Genomic DNA, 15937 nt, shown 5'->3' on the forward strand with positions numbered 1-15937 from the left:
ACATCTTCAAACCACTGAACATCAACATCACATACAAGCCGAACACGAAGATAACACGAAAAATAAACAACTGAAAGAAGAAGACAAAGACCAAAACGGGATATACAGTATACAATGCTCGGACTGCAACAAATTCTATATCGGCCAAACCAAGAAAAAACTGATCCAAAGGTACAATGAGCACAAAAAGGCATACATAAATCCAACAGTATATAAATCAAACCTTGCAACATACGCCATATAAAACAAACATAATTTCCCCCCACCAGAGAACATAAAACTCATAAAACAAGTCAACAAGGGAAACCACATGGACATTTGGGAAAACTTGAACATCCATGAATTTAACAGTCATAAATCACTTATCGAGGAACAAGTACAAATCAAAACACAACAAGACCTCACATTCAATATATTAAACAAAACCATACACATTCCTAGAGAAGATCTTACATAAAGGAGAGTACCTGATGCAGAACAAATACTGGCAAATTTACCTAAAGTATATATATTTACCTAATTTACCTAAAGTATATATATATATATATATATATATATATATATATATAATATGACACCGTACAATATAATAGATATCTCACATTCTTCTATATCAAAATTTCATCCTGCCTCATGACCTAACAAACCGTTTTCAATTTCCCCACGCGTCGACTCGAATTTCAATCACCGGTGTAAATTAATTCTGGACAGATAAAGAAATATTGCGAAACCGGGTAACCTGTAATTTTAATTTATTCTGGAATCCTCTATGATAGCATATTCATATCTTTTGAAACATATATTGATGGAACACAGCAGGACCTGATGATTGGTAAGATAATGCAGATGACGGTGATATTTACACTTCATTGACGTTCATTTTTTCCTGTTAGTCGATGGTATTACTATCATCAATAATGACTTGTTGAAATATTATACATATCACGTTATATTGAGTTTATATTGAGTATATTGAAAGTTAATAAGAATTTCCAGTTATGGTGAATAGCATTAATTCTTGCCCGTTAGTTAGACAATGAAGTGAGACGTTTCTGTATTGATTTCTACGAAACGATTTTGATACATATCGAATCTTGTTTGATATCGTATGATATTGAGAATGTACATTGTTTCTATAGTAAGTAGGGCGTGGAAATATTTTTAAAGGCTGCCATATATCTTACTAGCGACCCGCTCCGGCTCCGCACAGTTGCAATTTTGATACTAAATATAAATTCCCCCACCAGAAATTTAAGGACATGAAGAAACAGTGACGACTTTGTTTTATGGATGCCCCTTCCTCCTTCGTCAGTACGGTACAGCCAAGTGTAAAGGACAGGTATATAACACTTGGTTCCGAAAAAGGGTCGAAAAAAACAAGCGAATTAACCATCAGGGGCCAACTGCGGATCTGTCACCGTCGGAAGACCTTGTGATTAAAAGAACTAACTCCCAACTTCGTCACGGGTGCAGCTATTGCAACCTGCGTGATACAGGGATACAAGATAAAAATCAAACAAGAATGATGGGTATTGCGTGACATGATATTATCGATGAAAAAAAGTTATTGGACAATCACTCATAGGAGAGAGGGCAAACCGCTGACAGGTGTTTCTGGTTATTTAGCCTTCGTCAGTACGGTACAGCCAAGTGTGAATGATAGGCAACACTTGGTTGCGAAAAAGGATCAAAAACAAACAAGCAGATACACCATCAGGGGCCAACTGCGGTTTCTTGTCATTGCTTGTTTGTTTTCGACTCTTTTTCGCAACCAAGTGCTGCCTTTTCTTTACACTTGGCTGTACCGTACTGAGGATAGTGGTCATTATCATTAACATGTTCTAATAATGCACATCTGTTTATGTTCCTTTTGCAATCACTTTTATGTGAAACGATGCGACTTTTTAGAGTTCTTGATGTTTGTCTGATATATGATTTGTTACACTCCATGCAAGAAATTTTGTAAACTACGGGAGGTGGAGGGACAACGTTCCCGCTATGTTTGTTTTTGGGTAGGTTTGACAGGAGTAGGAGAAAAACGTCGGCTCGCCTTCTCGACCCTCTCAGTGTCCACCGTGACGATGTCGGAGCAAGAGGTATATCCTTCAATTGCGCAACGTGTTGTAATCAAGTTTCTTGCCGCAGAAGGCGTAAAACCGGCCGAAATCTTGAAGAGATTGACTGTCCAGTTCTGGGAAGAGACACTGTCACGAGCCAGAGTGTTTACATGGCATAAACAGTTCCTGGAGGGTCGTGATCGTGTTCGCACCAGCATTACAGCGAACAACATCAGCAGTGTTCGATGGCTTATTGAAGATGGAAGACGTCGTAGCACTTCTGAAATTGCAAGTGAGGAGCACTTACTCCATACTCACAGAGGAGCTAGGGTACCGTGAGGTGTGCGCCAGGTGGGTTCCCCGCCTTCTTACAGCTGACCAGAAATTGCATCGTATTCAGGTGTGTGGGCGTCTTCTTGCACGATTCCAGAAACAAGGAGACTAATTTTATGGTCACATTATCACCTGTGATGAAATATGGGTGCACCACTACACCCCAGAGTCTAAAGAAGCGAGTATGGAGTGGAGAAAACAAGGAGAACCTGGACTAGTGAAAGCCAAGTCACGTTTGTCGGCTGGCAAGGTTTTGGCTACCGGTTTTTTTTACCAGCGTAGATTACTGTATCTAGATTTTTGCACGAACCCAGGACAATTAATGCGGCCTCCTACTGTGAAGTTTTGAGTGAGGTCCGACTTGCATATCTGTTTTAAATCTGTTTCAAAATATGTTTTTCCGTTAACCAGCTGTCGCAGCCCTACGAACGACAACCCACAGAAGTCGAAACTTGCGCGAACTAGGGATTAACTAGGTCGTACCTCTTAACGTGTGATTCCTAACATAGGTTGAACGATCGCCGCAAAAGACGAGACCTATCGATCAGAGAAGTGGTTCTTCACCAGGACAAATTGGAGCAACTGGGGTGGAAAACATTCGAACACCCCCCTTACAGTTCAGACCTGCCACCCTGTGACTTTCATGTGTTTGGCCCTCTCGAAAAAGCTTTGGGAAGCCAAAGATTCGACAGTGACGCTAAGGTTGAAGCCTGCGTGCGCAATTGGCTGCAGACACGACCTGCATTTGTCTACGTGGCAGTAATTGAAAAGCTGCCTAACCATTGGGAAAAATGTGTTTTCAAATCATGAGATTATGTTGAAATATAAAATATATTCTTTTTTGCGTTCGAAATAAAAAAAAATTACAAAAAAAAATGTCTCGTTTATATTTGATTCACCTAGTAGGTATATTAGATTTTTCTTCATTTTTAGTTGGAGTTTTCCCTCTGCTGTATGATTTAAAAATGGTTAAAATATTCTTCCTGCCTATTATAATTTTATAGTTCTTCAAGACCTTTACTAATTTGGAAGTGAGATTCTGAATGTTTGGTAATGACCTGAAAAAGATTTTATTATTTTGATAACTTGATGAATTTGGAATTATATTTGATATAGGTGTGATAGGATGGTGTCTAGCATCACAAAAAAGTAACTTATTTACTAGTGCTTTTGGATGAGAGGTTTCGAATAATATGTTTCTGAAATCGAAAAAAACATGGATGATTGATGTTTTTCTATTCTGCTCTTCATTTACCTATTCAAGTTGATTTTCAGTTTAGTGGGGTGATAAGAATGGAAATTGATGGTTTTATTACTGCATATGGATTTTTGGTATCATTTAGTTATCAGAGTATTCTGCTCAGTTTTTATTACTCTAGTATTTAGGAACGGGATACTGTCATCAGTTTCCTTTTCAACTGTGAAATGAATCTTTTTATCATATGAATTGAAAAGTGGCAAAACTGTATCAGTTTTATCAGACGGTACTAGCAAAATCTAATCATCCAAAAATCGTTTGACGAATGGTAGGTATATTGAAATTTATTCGTGAAACACTTTCATTAAATAACTCACCTAAAACATAATTTGCTAAAACCGGTGAATTATTTGAACCCATTGGTGTTCCAAATATCTGTTTAGAGAATTTGTTATTGAAAAAAATAATAATTGTTAGTGAATGACAAATTCGTGTATAAAGAAATTACATCTAAGCTTATGAGTACATAATTATTCGGTACTTTGTAATTATTAACGAATTCACTAAATGAAAAAGAATCTCTTACGAAACAGGGTTTTTCAGTTTCATAAGCATTCGTGAGTATATTAATGATAAATTTTTAAAGTTTACTATTGGGTGCATCTATACTTGATACTATTGATCTCATTGATAGCGTTGGTTTATGAATTTTTAGCAAGGAATAAAACGTGGAGTAATCGAATTATTTATAGATCATGAGAAATTTAGAGGTGGAAATATTTATTTTATTTTTATCTTTGGTTGGCGCTGATTTTATTCCTCAGTAGTATTTTTCATCATTCAATAATAATTGACTGTTTTTTATATATTGATTTTTATATATTGCAACAGTAACTTTACCTTCATCACTCTTGATCAAAATCATTTCAGAATATTCTTTCAAAAATTGTTTACCCTTTAAATATCACCATCTGAAAACATTTCTATTTTGACCATTTTTGTGAATGAAATTTGTTATGATGTCTGTGAATTGAGATCTATATAAGTTTTTTTAACATCATGAAAAGTGGCTTTAATATATTCTGAATCTGCCAAAATACTGGGAATATTTATATCGTGAAACTCAGGAGGAACACTAAACTTATATAAAACTTTGCAAGTTGACTTGGGTGTCACACCAATAGGTGGTTCCACTTATGTTTCGCTTGCGTTTACGCAGCTATTTTTATCAAGTACTCTCTTGGTTTTTCTCATTTTGTCTTCAATCGAGGACCGCCTGCCCGGTACTGACGATGCCCAATAGGCTGAAACAGCTGTCTACCGGTGGCTCTTAAATTGAAATCAATATGGGGAGGATCAAAAAGTACTTATCTATTCAGTTTTTGATTTTCAGGGAATTATTTTCCAGCAGCTTGACTGCATTAACCTTTCTCTTTGCAAGAAAGAATTGAAATTGTAGGTTTATACTACCAAAATAATAATTGTGCAAAAGCTGCTGCTAAAATATTTAACGAATTACATGACGGAAGACATGCAACTCATAAGTATGTAAATCAACTGATGAAGAAATTTACCACAACAGGGTCTGTTTGCAATAAAGTGCAAAAGCGAGAGGGACTCGTAAATAACGAAGCAATCCAAGTGGCAATTTTAGGGCAAGTCAGCTTAGAGGCTCAACAACCCCAATCGTTGTCAACAATAAGTAGAGCGATCGGTGTTTCATCTTCTACAGTTTTCCGAGTTCTAAATAAATTCAAGTACCACCCATACAAAGTTAAGTTGGTGCACGAGTTGAATGAAGATGATTTTGATCGTCGTCTAGACTTTTGCGAATCAATGACGCAATTTATCAATAACAATCCACAATTGTTAAACAATATTTGCTTTTCTGATGAATGCTCATTTCCATTAAATGGCTTAGTAAATAGGCATAATTGTAGATATTCGGCTGAAAGTGATCCACATATCATGCGTGAATTCCATACACAACATCCCCAAAAGTTAAACGTTTGGTGTGGTATCCTAGGTGACCACATTGTCGGACCTTTCTTCATTAACGGAAATTTAAATGGTGAATCATATCTTGAGTTACTCAGGGAAGGGGTTGACCCACGTATTACAACAATAATAGAAAATGATGATCACCTTTCCGAAGATTTACTGGTATTTCAACAAGACAGAGCTCCCCCACCCTATGCTATGCCTGTCCGACAATTTTTAAACGAAACATTCCCCGCTCGTTGGATAGGTAGAAGAGGGCAGATGATGGAGTGGCCACCTAGGTCACCGGATTCAACACCCCTAGACTTCTTTTTATGGGGGTTGCCACCCAACCAGAATCTTTGGATGATTTACGAGAGAGGATAGAAAATGAATGTCGACAATTAAATCCAGCCGTATTAAGCAATGTCAGAGAGGCATTTCAAAATAGATTATACCATTGTATGGAAGTGAATGGTACTCATTTTGAACACTTATTGTAACTTCATAATAAATAGCACAGTTGAAAAGATATATATATATATATATATATATATATATATATATATATATATATATATCCCAACTAGCAATTTCTTATTTTATAATAGTTGCGGAAACGTTTCGGAGAAACATATTATAAAACTGCATTTCTCCCAGAAATGTTTTCAATATGTTTATAAAACTGCTATAAATAGGAAATTGGCACCGTTTTATAAAACATTATAGTTATTATCAATATTTTGTAAAGCCTTTATAAACATTTTGGCAGTTACTATAAAATTTGTCTAACGCTCTTAAAAAGTAGTTCTGTAAAGACTTCCCTTACTGCACTTTTGCAACATATTTAAGCGATACTTATAAAATAATCAGGAGACAATTTTAAAGAGTTTTTTAGTAGTTCCAAGTAGGCGTTATAAAATATAATACAGCCGAAAACGATAACAATAAAATAAAAAAGTGTTAAAAATGTTTTCTTGAAGACGCAAGAAGTAATTTTGTATTGGACACTAGGAAAATATAACAGATATGTCACCAACTGAAAACTAACAAATAGAAAGGTTGAAGCTATTTTAAAATTTCACTTCTGCACTCATAAAACTGTTAGAGACATTGTTTATGTTTCAAAGATTGATATTTTTACTGCAAATGAAATTTTATTGACAAATATATAGCCTATTATTAGCAAAATTCAAGCGCGCCACTCATTCACAAATGTTTTCGGTAAAATTATTCATTAAACAAAAATTCACTCTGTCGACGTATTAATTTTCTAGTCGCAAACTTAACTCACTTTATTGTAAATAATATAATTTTATAATATTTATGTACTTTTCAGCTGTAAATATCACTATATGTGCGGTATTTCATATTTTCAAATCATCTAATTTCAGTATCCCGGATCGCTATCATTACAAATGGCGTCGTTCTATAAAATGAGTTGGTATCAGTAGCAAGCATTTCATCGTATTTTAGCTACTATGTTACCCCTATGAAACTGTTAAGAAACACTTAGTTCTGGGAGTATTGGTATTGCGGCAGAGTCGGACTACTTTTAAAGCTTTAGGTTTATACAAAAGTGCTAGTATGAATAAAAGATTTCTCACATATAGTTTGGATAAATATTATATGTCTTTGATGTTTTGGCTAAAAAGTGTCTTTTATCGATTATAAAGGCTGAACGACGAGTTTTAACCATTATCATAACTTTTTCCTGATTTTCGCAAGAAAAAATTGAAGCATTAGGTTAGGTGAGATAATTTAGGTGTTTTTTTAGTATTTCCAATATACAGGGCGACTCAAAAAGCTTCCAGAAAGTTTTTTTATGGAACACCAAGTCATTTCTTCGTCTATTTGAAGCACCTTGAACTGAATCTAAAACTATTATATACCCCCCAATAAATATTCAAAATGGCCGCCATTGAGTTATTATTCATTTTTATTTATATATTCGAAATACAAACAGAAAAATCCACTACAGTATCCACACAAAGTTATTATTATCAAAATGGAAAGTATAAATTAATACAATAATATATGCATATCATAGTGTCTAAAATTGAGGATAAATTAGAATTGAATACAGTAACAATAGAAACTGATTATTAGTTATTGACAAAATGTATCAATTATTTATAATTTATAAAAATGAATTTTCAATATTTTTTTGGCCGTAAGCTACAAAACGTATTGAAAACACGGAAGTATTTTGCAAGAGTGTTACCTCATATTACTGGAGTTTTCTCCCAACACCAAACCGTTCTAGACCCACTATTAAGATTTCCGACCGTATATTTTTTAATAGATGGATTTTCTGAAATAACTGAAACAAAACCAAACTAACCCAAACCAACCATTATCCCTTCTTTCACTAAACAAAAAATTATAAAAAAATATTTGTGACAAATAAAGTATTCGAACCCACCACAAAAATTAATCATACGTCAATTAGTCAACATCTCAACATCAAAGCCATTTACACTAACGAATACTTATGGATACGAACACTGTCACGAATTAATTATAGAAAGCGGGTAGAGAACCTATACAATTGAATTTGAACGCGAACACATACGCTCAAATCACAAAATTATCGGAAACCTAGATACTCCCAAATGGATTAAATGCCGTGAATCACCTTGTATGGTTTAGCTGCTAAAACTGAACTCCCATCCAACCCCAACAACTCATTTCTATATGAAATATTTTTTCGAAACACAACCAAGCATCCTGTAATTTTGATGGTTTTTTTACACAGAATACTAATAATACGGCCCTATCAATATTTGTTTGCCTTTCTGCTCCGCTGTAGCTCTGCTGTTGGTACACAACTATTGTGATTGTTTATAAGTTAGTTGGCAACATTTTTGCTAACAAATGACACTTTGGTGACTCTTATAATATAAATTACTTATATTCATCATATATTACCTTTTTTATGATAAATATTCGTTGTCTAATGCTAAATACATGTAATATTAGACATAACCTATACGAACGCGGATTAAATATTGTTGATATTTGATTTGTCGTGCGTTTAGTGAAAATGATGGGTGAGTTTTTGATGTCAGAATATATCTTTTAATTAGCTTCAATAATTGACCAGATATTTGATAATTCAGGCCTATATTTTCAGTTGATAGTTTTGTCTTTTTGAAGCTGGATTTGACTCATTTTATCTACGTTTTAGGTATATATGTTCACCATAGTTCCGTCGTCATGGGAAAATAATAACCAACTCTCATGGCCAAAAATTGATGCTGATAAGCTAATACGAAACCACAATTCTATGCCCGAAGCCAGTTGGTTTACAATAATGTATAAACTAAAACAAAGTCATTTGATGACCTACCAAATTGCTGAAGAAGAACTATTAGAACGAAAGCTGAAGAATGACGATACAGAACAAGAATAAATTATCAATTCTATGCAATCCAAAAAGCAAGCAGGGTTATTTTCATTCAAACAAGTTGTCACAAAAAGTGTGAAAAAGCCAGAGTTATGTAAATTTTATGGGACACCGTCTATATGACAGTAGTTATTAGTTATTCGAAGAGTTACTTCTGAATAATGTCTGTGAAGCATACCTTGCTGTACCTGAATTTGTCATCATTTAAAGAGTTGTAACACGAAACTGCTTCACTCAGAACAAAATATCCAGGTTTCCTAAATAGATAACTAAAAACTGAAACTTGAAAGTTCAAACCCTTTGTATTTTACAGTCTTTCAAATTGTGAATAAAAAAGTTGAATTACTAAACCCAATGCCTTGAAAATACTTTTGGGGTACCTATATTCAATAAAAATCAAATATTTAGAAGTTGCTGAAGAACTAATTTCCACCACGACATCGATGGTGCCCCACTTGAATAACTTAACAAAAATATTCTTACTAAATACAACTAAAATTTTGAAGAATTTTCCAAAGCTGTGATTAGGAATCGATGTCAGCTGGTTGTCCTTGAATGCTGCATTTTATTCTTGGTGGCAGCAAATATATATTAGCAAAAGCAATTTGATTTTATAACAGTTGTGTTAGTGTTTTGGAATTGTAGTAAATATACTAAATAATAGTTGGGAAATTATCATTGAAGTGACAATATGGTAATGAAGATAAAATTGTGTCTGAAAGCATTTTAATAAAATAATTTCATTAAAGCTACAGGAAACAGTTATAAAATAAGCTAGAAATAGTTTTATAACTATCATAAAATCTCGCAGAAAAGTGTTATAAAACTGCTACATAACAATTCACTTTTATAGGAAAATAAGTTTTATAAAACACTTTCATTGCCTACAACTGTATTGTGTTCACCGATCATCTAATAATATCAATTAGCATTTTGGAGGTAATTATAAAATACCAATAAAATAAAACTGTTGCAACACCATGGAATTGTAAAACAACTTTGTGTTTTATAATTCCATGGTGTGAATCGAGTATTATTCAGAATTTTCCCATTTGACATTGTCAGTCAAATTTTGAACAACTGTCATAATTTCATGTTTTTTATCTGTTTTTGAACCATTCCATATTTCATTCTCACGTTAGTGAGTTCTTCATATTTATATATTTTTACAAGATATATAATGTTGTTGGTAATCTTTGCGCATCATCCCTCTTGTTCATATTATTAAGTCGTTTTTTTTCAATTTTGATAGCCTCTCTGATTGTTCGCGAGTAAAAGTTTTCATTGCTTGCTAGTATTTTTGTGTTATCGAAAATGATGTTGTGTCCTGTCTGCAGTACACTGCTAGTTTGTGTTCATCTTTGCTTATGTTGATTCGTCGGTTGGTCTGGCCGATGTAAGTCGTGTCACAATCGTGGCTTGGTACTTCATACACTCCTTGTTACTCCAGTGGTATCTTATACTTGGCATTACGGAGCATGGACCTTATTGTCCGTTCTGGTACGAATGAAGTTGATATGTTGTGTCGGCGAAAAATTCTGCTGATTTTGTCTGTTCTTCCTACAATATATAGTAGTGTGGTTATTATTACCGGTGTACCTCGAGTTTTCTGCTGTTTCCTTATGGTCTTGGAAGCCGCTTTTATATTTTTTTCTGAGTAGTTATTCATTTGTAGAGTTGTCTCGATGGTGTCCAACTCTTGTTGTCTGTGATCGATATCTGCCAACCTCCTCGAACGTGTAGTCAGTGTTTTCGCCACCGCGTGAATTTGTTTTGGGTGGTGGTGTGAATTTGCGATAAGGTTTAGGTACCTATTCGTGTGTGTTGGCTTTCGATATACCGTGAAGCCTAGTGTACCGTCCGGCTTTTTCATAATCAACACATCTATAAATGCGAGCTGGTTACCTTCTTCAACTTCTTTCGTGAATTTGATGCGTGGATGGATTCCATTCAAGTGATTGAAAAACTTCGAAAGTTCCTGGTGTCCATGTGACCAAATCACGAAGATGTCATCGACATACTTCTGCCAGAGTTTAGGTTTCAAGTGTGACGTTGCTATTGCTTCGGTTTCGATTTTTTCCATATAGAGATTGGCAACAATGGGTGATAGAGGCGAGCCCATTGGTGCCTCTTCAATTTGTCTGTATCGTTGGTCGGTATAGATGAAGTAAGTGTTTTTGATGCAATGTTCCGCCAAGGTGATAATATGCTCTTCCGGTTTGTATTTCTATTTGATCATTTATAGTGCCTCTCCGGTAGGTACCTGAGTACTTAACGAGGTTACATCAAAGCTGACAAGGATGTCGTCCGGACTAACGGTTTATGTTTTCAATATGTCTATGGAATGGTCGGCATTGCGCACATATGAATCGACCTTTTCCACATGTGGTTGAAGTACATGAGCAACGTGTTTCGCTAATTGATGTACTGGTGAACCTACCGAGCTCACGATTGGTCTGAGTGGTGCTCATAAAGTTTAGGACACTTGGATGATTTCTCTCTTGGATTCAGATGTCTTTTGATTTCGTCGTTGATAGGAGAATAATTGATGGCAGTTTTCGTGGTTTTCTCTAGATAGTAAGTTGGATCTCTAACTATTGTCTTGTAGGCTGGATCCTCTTGTAGTTTCTTCATAATATGGTACCTCATCAGGTACCTATATGTATTTACCGTTAAGGAAAACATTTGGCCGGTAATTTAATTCAACATTTGATTTTTTTACAGTTGAACTTCATTCGTGGAGATTTATTTTGAAATCTAGGAAAAACGGTAATCATTTTTTTTTCCTCAATTTCTCAGCTTATACCGGTAATTTAAAATGTGTTGTTTCTTACCAAAATATTATTCAGTTTTTTTTTGTCATTGAAATCAGTTATTCGAAAATATTTATGTGTGATTTCGTTGAATTTTTCACTGCTAGGTTGTCAGATTTCATGGAAAGCACAGAATTTCGTAAAAAAAATTGTCACCTCACAAACCACAAGAGGGGACTAAATCATCTGTCGGTAACAAATAAGACAGATGGGTATCCGCGGCTAAGCTAAACAGTGGAGACGGGAGTGGGTTAAACAACTTAGCAAATTTCAAATAGATCTTAATGGGCGCCAGGTAAATTTAATCCTCCAGATACCCTAAGTAACTCACAATATCAATAACTTACCAATTAATATTGGAAATAAAAGATAAAAATCCCCAATATGATTTATTCAGTAATCCTAACTTACATGGATTAACCAACAACGCTTCTAAGACGACAATGCGATATTCACACTACTACGCGATGTTCAAATGTCCATACAAGAGCGCGGTGTATCTAACCACGAATTCAATCAGCCATAAATTGCGGTAGTAACGACGCTCAAAAAAACTACAATACGTCGAGTAAAACTACCACGAAAATTGAGTAGGTGAAAACGTAAATACTAGTATCGGATGGTAAGACAAACTCGTTTGCGTCGCGTGAGCTCAGGCGTAGGCGCATCGGTGTCAATCAGCAATCGTGAAAGGAAGAATGTACCTCAATTTCCGTTTCACAAATATCTATATCAATCAGGCATCAATAAACAACTCTTAATCAATAAACGATAAACAACACTATATCAACAGGTATCAATAAACATAAAGGCAACAATTATTCAAATATCTCAGTATATCACAAATATTCAATTAAATCAATTATAACTTGCGTGCTCCTTTTGGGCCACCCGGTATATGGTGTTAGGCTACCCCGTAGTTCGACGGAAGTGGATCACCCTGTAGTACTGCTGAGATGGATCACCCTGTAGTACGGCGGAGATGGATCACCCTGTAGCACCACCAAGATAGATCACCCTGTAGGGCACGACAAGCTGGACCAGTAATGGATCATCAAATAAGACTTAAGAAGAAAAAAAAGGAAAACAGGAACCCTTAACGAAGACAAAGAAAAGCAGGAAGAAAAGCAGGAAGAAAAACAGGAAGAAAAACCCTACGGAAGAAAATTCTCAATCAGAATCAGATAAAAACAAGGTGAGATTCAACCCCCATTCAATAGGACTATTTGACTAATCAATACCCCTGGTATATTTTCATTTAAGCAAAGTAGCAAGATAACAAGAGTATATTTTTGGGTGCCCTGTATAACCATATGACCCGTAAAAATCAAGAAAATTGAATGAGTGTTGAAACCTCTCTTCAATACTAATATTCAGTTGAGATATAGCGATGGAACCAGAAATTACTAAAATCATTTAAAACACATTTAATGGTAAAATTCTTACCCTGGCCAAGGGGTTTTCTATACGATTCTTCGTGTGCGGTGTTCTGCACGGAAGTCCTGCTGGGACTTGATGAGTGACTGAGGGCCTTCTGTTTCTTATGAATCTAGAGACGAGAAACGAAGGTTGTAGAATTGAAGAAGTGATATCATAGCTAAGATCACATGAGAGATGCGACAGTGATTCAGACATACCTAATTTCGGAAATCCTTCCACCTGGCACGAGTTCGGTAACCACCACAAATCCTCAAAAGAGCTTAAGTTTCAGACTGCAAATATCCACACCAAAATGACCAATCAGTCTTCCACTATACAATCCTGACTTGTAGAAATAATCCCCGTGAAGGATGGCACAAATACAACCAAATATATCCTACAATCAGTCTGATGGTACCCTTTGAACTCCGAACCAAGCTCACCGAAGGCTAACTTCCAAATACTAAGCGACTGCCACATCTGACAGCTAACCAGTTGTTGCCACAGTGCATCCAATCTACACTACAAGCACCAAGGGGGCGCTGTGCACAACATCATACATCTATCAATTCCTCCACAGCCACTTGAGACAATATCAACAAGTCCATAACCCATCAAAACTCCTTCTCAAAGCAATGCAACCCTAAAACAACCCTTGACAACTTGAGTAACCGATAAATCCTCCACCCGTGAACAACTGTAGAACTAGTTCGGTGTAAGTCGACGGAACGATACTACGAAAGTTCGGCAGATGTCAACCAACAGCTGTCTCTTAACCTTGTTTACGAATATTTACAAAATATATTGTTCCAACCTATTTTCAACTATTTACCAATCCTTATTCATGCGATGGAATAGAAACATATAAGGTAAGTCGCCATAACCTTCCCTTTCAGTACAAATATTAGAGCATTCATATTATGCAGAATATTTACCGAAAATATCAAACAGTATTCAGAAACCAGAGCTAACTAATATTGTTTTTCAGGCGATATGGCTCTAATATGTCAGTAATCCTTCTGGAAGTAATGAATAACGATCTATGCAAGAAATATTCTTGGAAAGATATAGGGAATAAGGCAGACAACGGCAAAAAAAATGATAGGTGAAGAAAACTGAGAAACAAACAATAACAACTATTTCAACCTAGCGAGGAATTTCGGATCTCCAACGTCGATTGGCAATAGGAGAATGCGTAAGTACTGGTCAAAGCAGTTAGTCAGGGAGCATACATTTATTCTTATACATTTCAGGTATGGTTTTCTATGGAACGGAAGATTCCCATTACTATGATGTTAAATGAATAAAATCTACTTGTAACTTAATTACATTGTTAATATCCTTTGAATAAAGATCTTAAAAGGTAAGGTAGTGTTTTGAAAGGTCACATAAGAGCAGTTTGATCTAGTGCTAAATTGAAACGTAACAAAATCAATTGGTAACATAAAATAAAAGGAACATTGAATTCTTTTTTGAAAAGTATTGAGACATTTATTGGGAAAAATATACATGCAGCGATTACTTTCAACGGTGAGTGGAAGTTTTTTTGAATCTAAATACATTTGGTTATATTCAAATGAGAAAAATGCTGATTCTTTGAATCCTCTCTAGGGTTTTATGGGGCAGTACGAAAACTGCATTTTTTTAAATTTGGGAATATCCATTAACTGCTTCTGAATGAGAGGTGTCTACTCAATACTGGAAAATTATAGAAGGAGGATTTGATTTTTTCTACCCTGAATTCAGCGTAGTCAGGGACTTCAACCCTTATTTTGGCACTTCAGGAGATGTCAAGCCACGCAAGTGAGACAGTGAATGATTCGTCATTTTTTTTAATATTTTTTTTTCTTGCCATTTGCTACAGATCTGCCATTATGCCATTATATATAGACAATATATTGTACAAGGGGTAGAAATTAGTTTCGTACTGATGACTTTATTTTATTTTTGATATATGTGATGCCTGCCTACCGCTTTGGATCTAAAGCTAGCGGTTATTTGATTTTGGTGTTATTCAAGGTTTCTTTCAGTTATCTTGAAACCTATAATAATTTCTGACACATTTGATCGTGGCTTGATTATAATTCAACTCTAAATGCAAATTGTATGTCCACTTGCCGATAAAATTGCCAGAGAACCGAACTATATTCTAAACAGAAATCTTACTGTGAATTCGTCTGTTTTAATTCCTACGAACGGAAATAACTGATTACGATATTGAAAGATTTGAAGGATAAGAAATCAGTTGGAATAGAGGGAATTAGAACTGAAACTCTCAAAATTATTGGAGATTTCATTATAAAATTATTATCTCACATATTCAATAAATGCATAGAAAATGGTGTATGGCCGCCAGCCTTCAAAAACTCCATTATAGTACTACTTCATAAAAAGGGATGTGTAGATAATTACAGAGCCATATCATTATCGACGCACTTATCAAAAATTTTCGAGAAATTAATGAAGATAAGGTTGACTACGTATATTGAAAAATATAGAATTTTATCTGACAAGCAGTTTGGTTTTAAAGAAAACACGTCAACAGAAGATGCAATCCTGGCCCTAACCACAAAACTAAATGATGCTTTGAATGACAACAAGTCCCGTCTATGTATTTTCATAGACCTATCAAAAGCTTTCTACACTGTGAGTCACGTCGTACTTATGCAAACATTAGAAGACATTGGTATTAGAAATGAAAACCTGAAAGTATTTGAAAGCTTCATCA

General features: G+C 35.1%; 1 protein-coding gene across 1 annotated transcript; it reads right to left on the reverse strand.

Moving 5' to 3' along the window:
• Positions 1-10418: 10418 nt before the first annotated feature.
• On the reverse strand, positions 10419-11099 carry LOC141486538 (uncharacterized). Its single transcript, XM_074184663.1, has one exon. The coding sequence runs from the start codon at positions 11097-11099 to the stop codon at positions 10419-10421; it is 681 nt and encodes a 226-aa protein (XP_074040764.1).
• Positions 11100-15937: the final 4838 nt, after the last annotated feature.

The sequence above is a fragment of the Leptinotarsa decemlineata genome, unplaced genomic scaffold, assembly GCF_025532065.1.
Source record: "Leptinotarsa decemlineata unplaced genomic scaffold, Ldec_3_MD MMD2_tig00026358_RagTag_RagTag, whole genome shotgun sequence".
Lineage (NCBI taxonomy): Eukaryota > Metazoa > Arthropoda > Insecta > Coleoptera > Chrysomelidae > Leptinotarsa > Leptinotarsa decemlineata.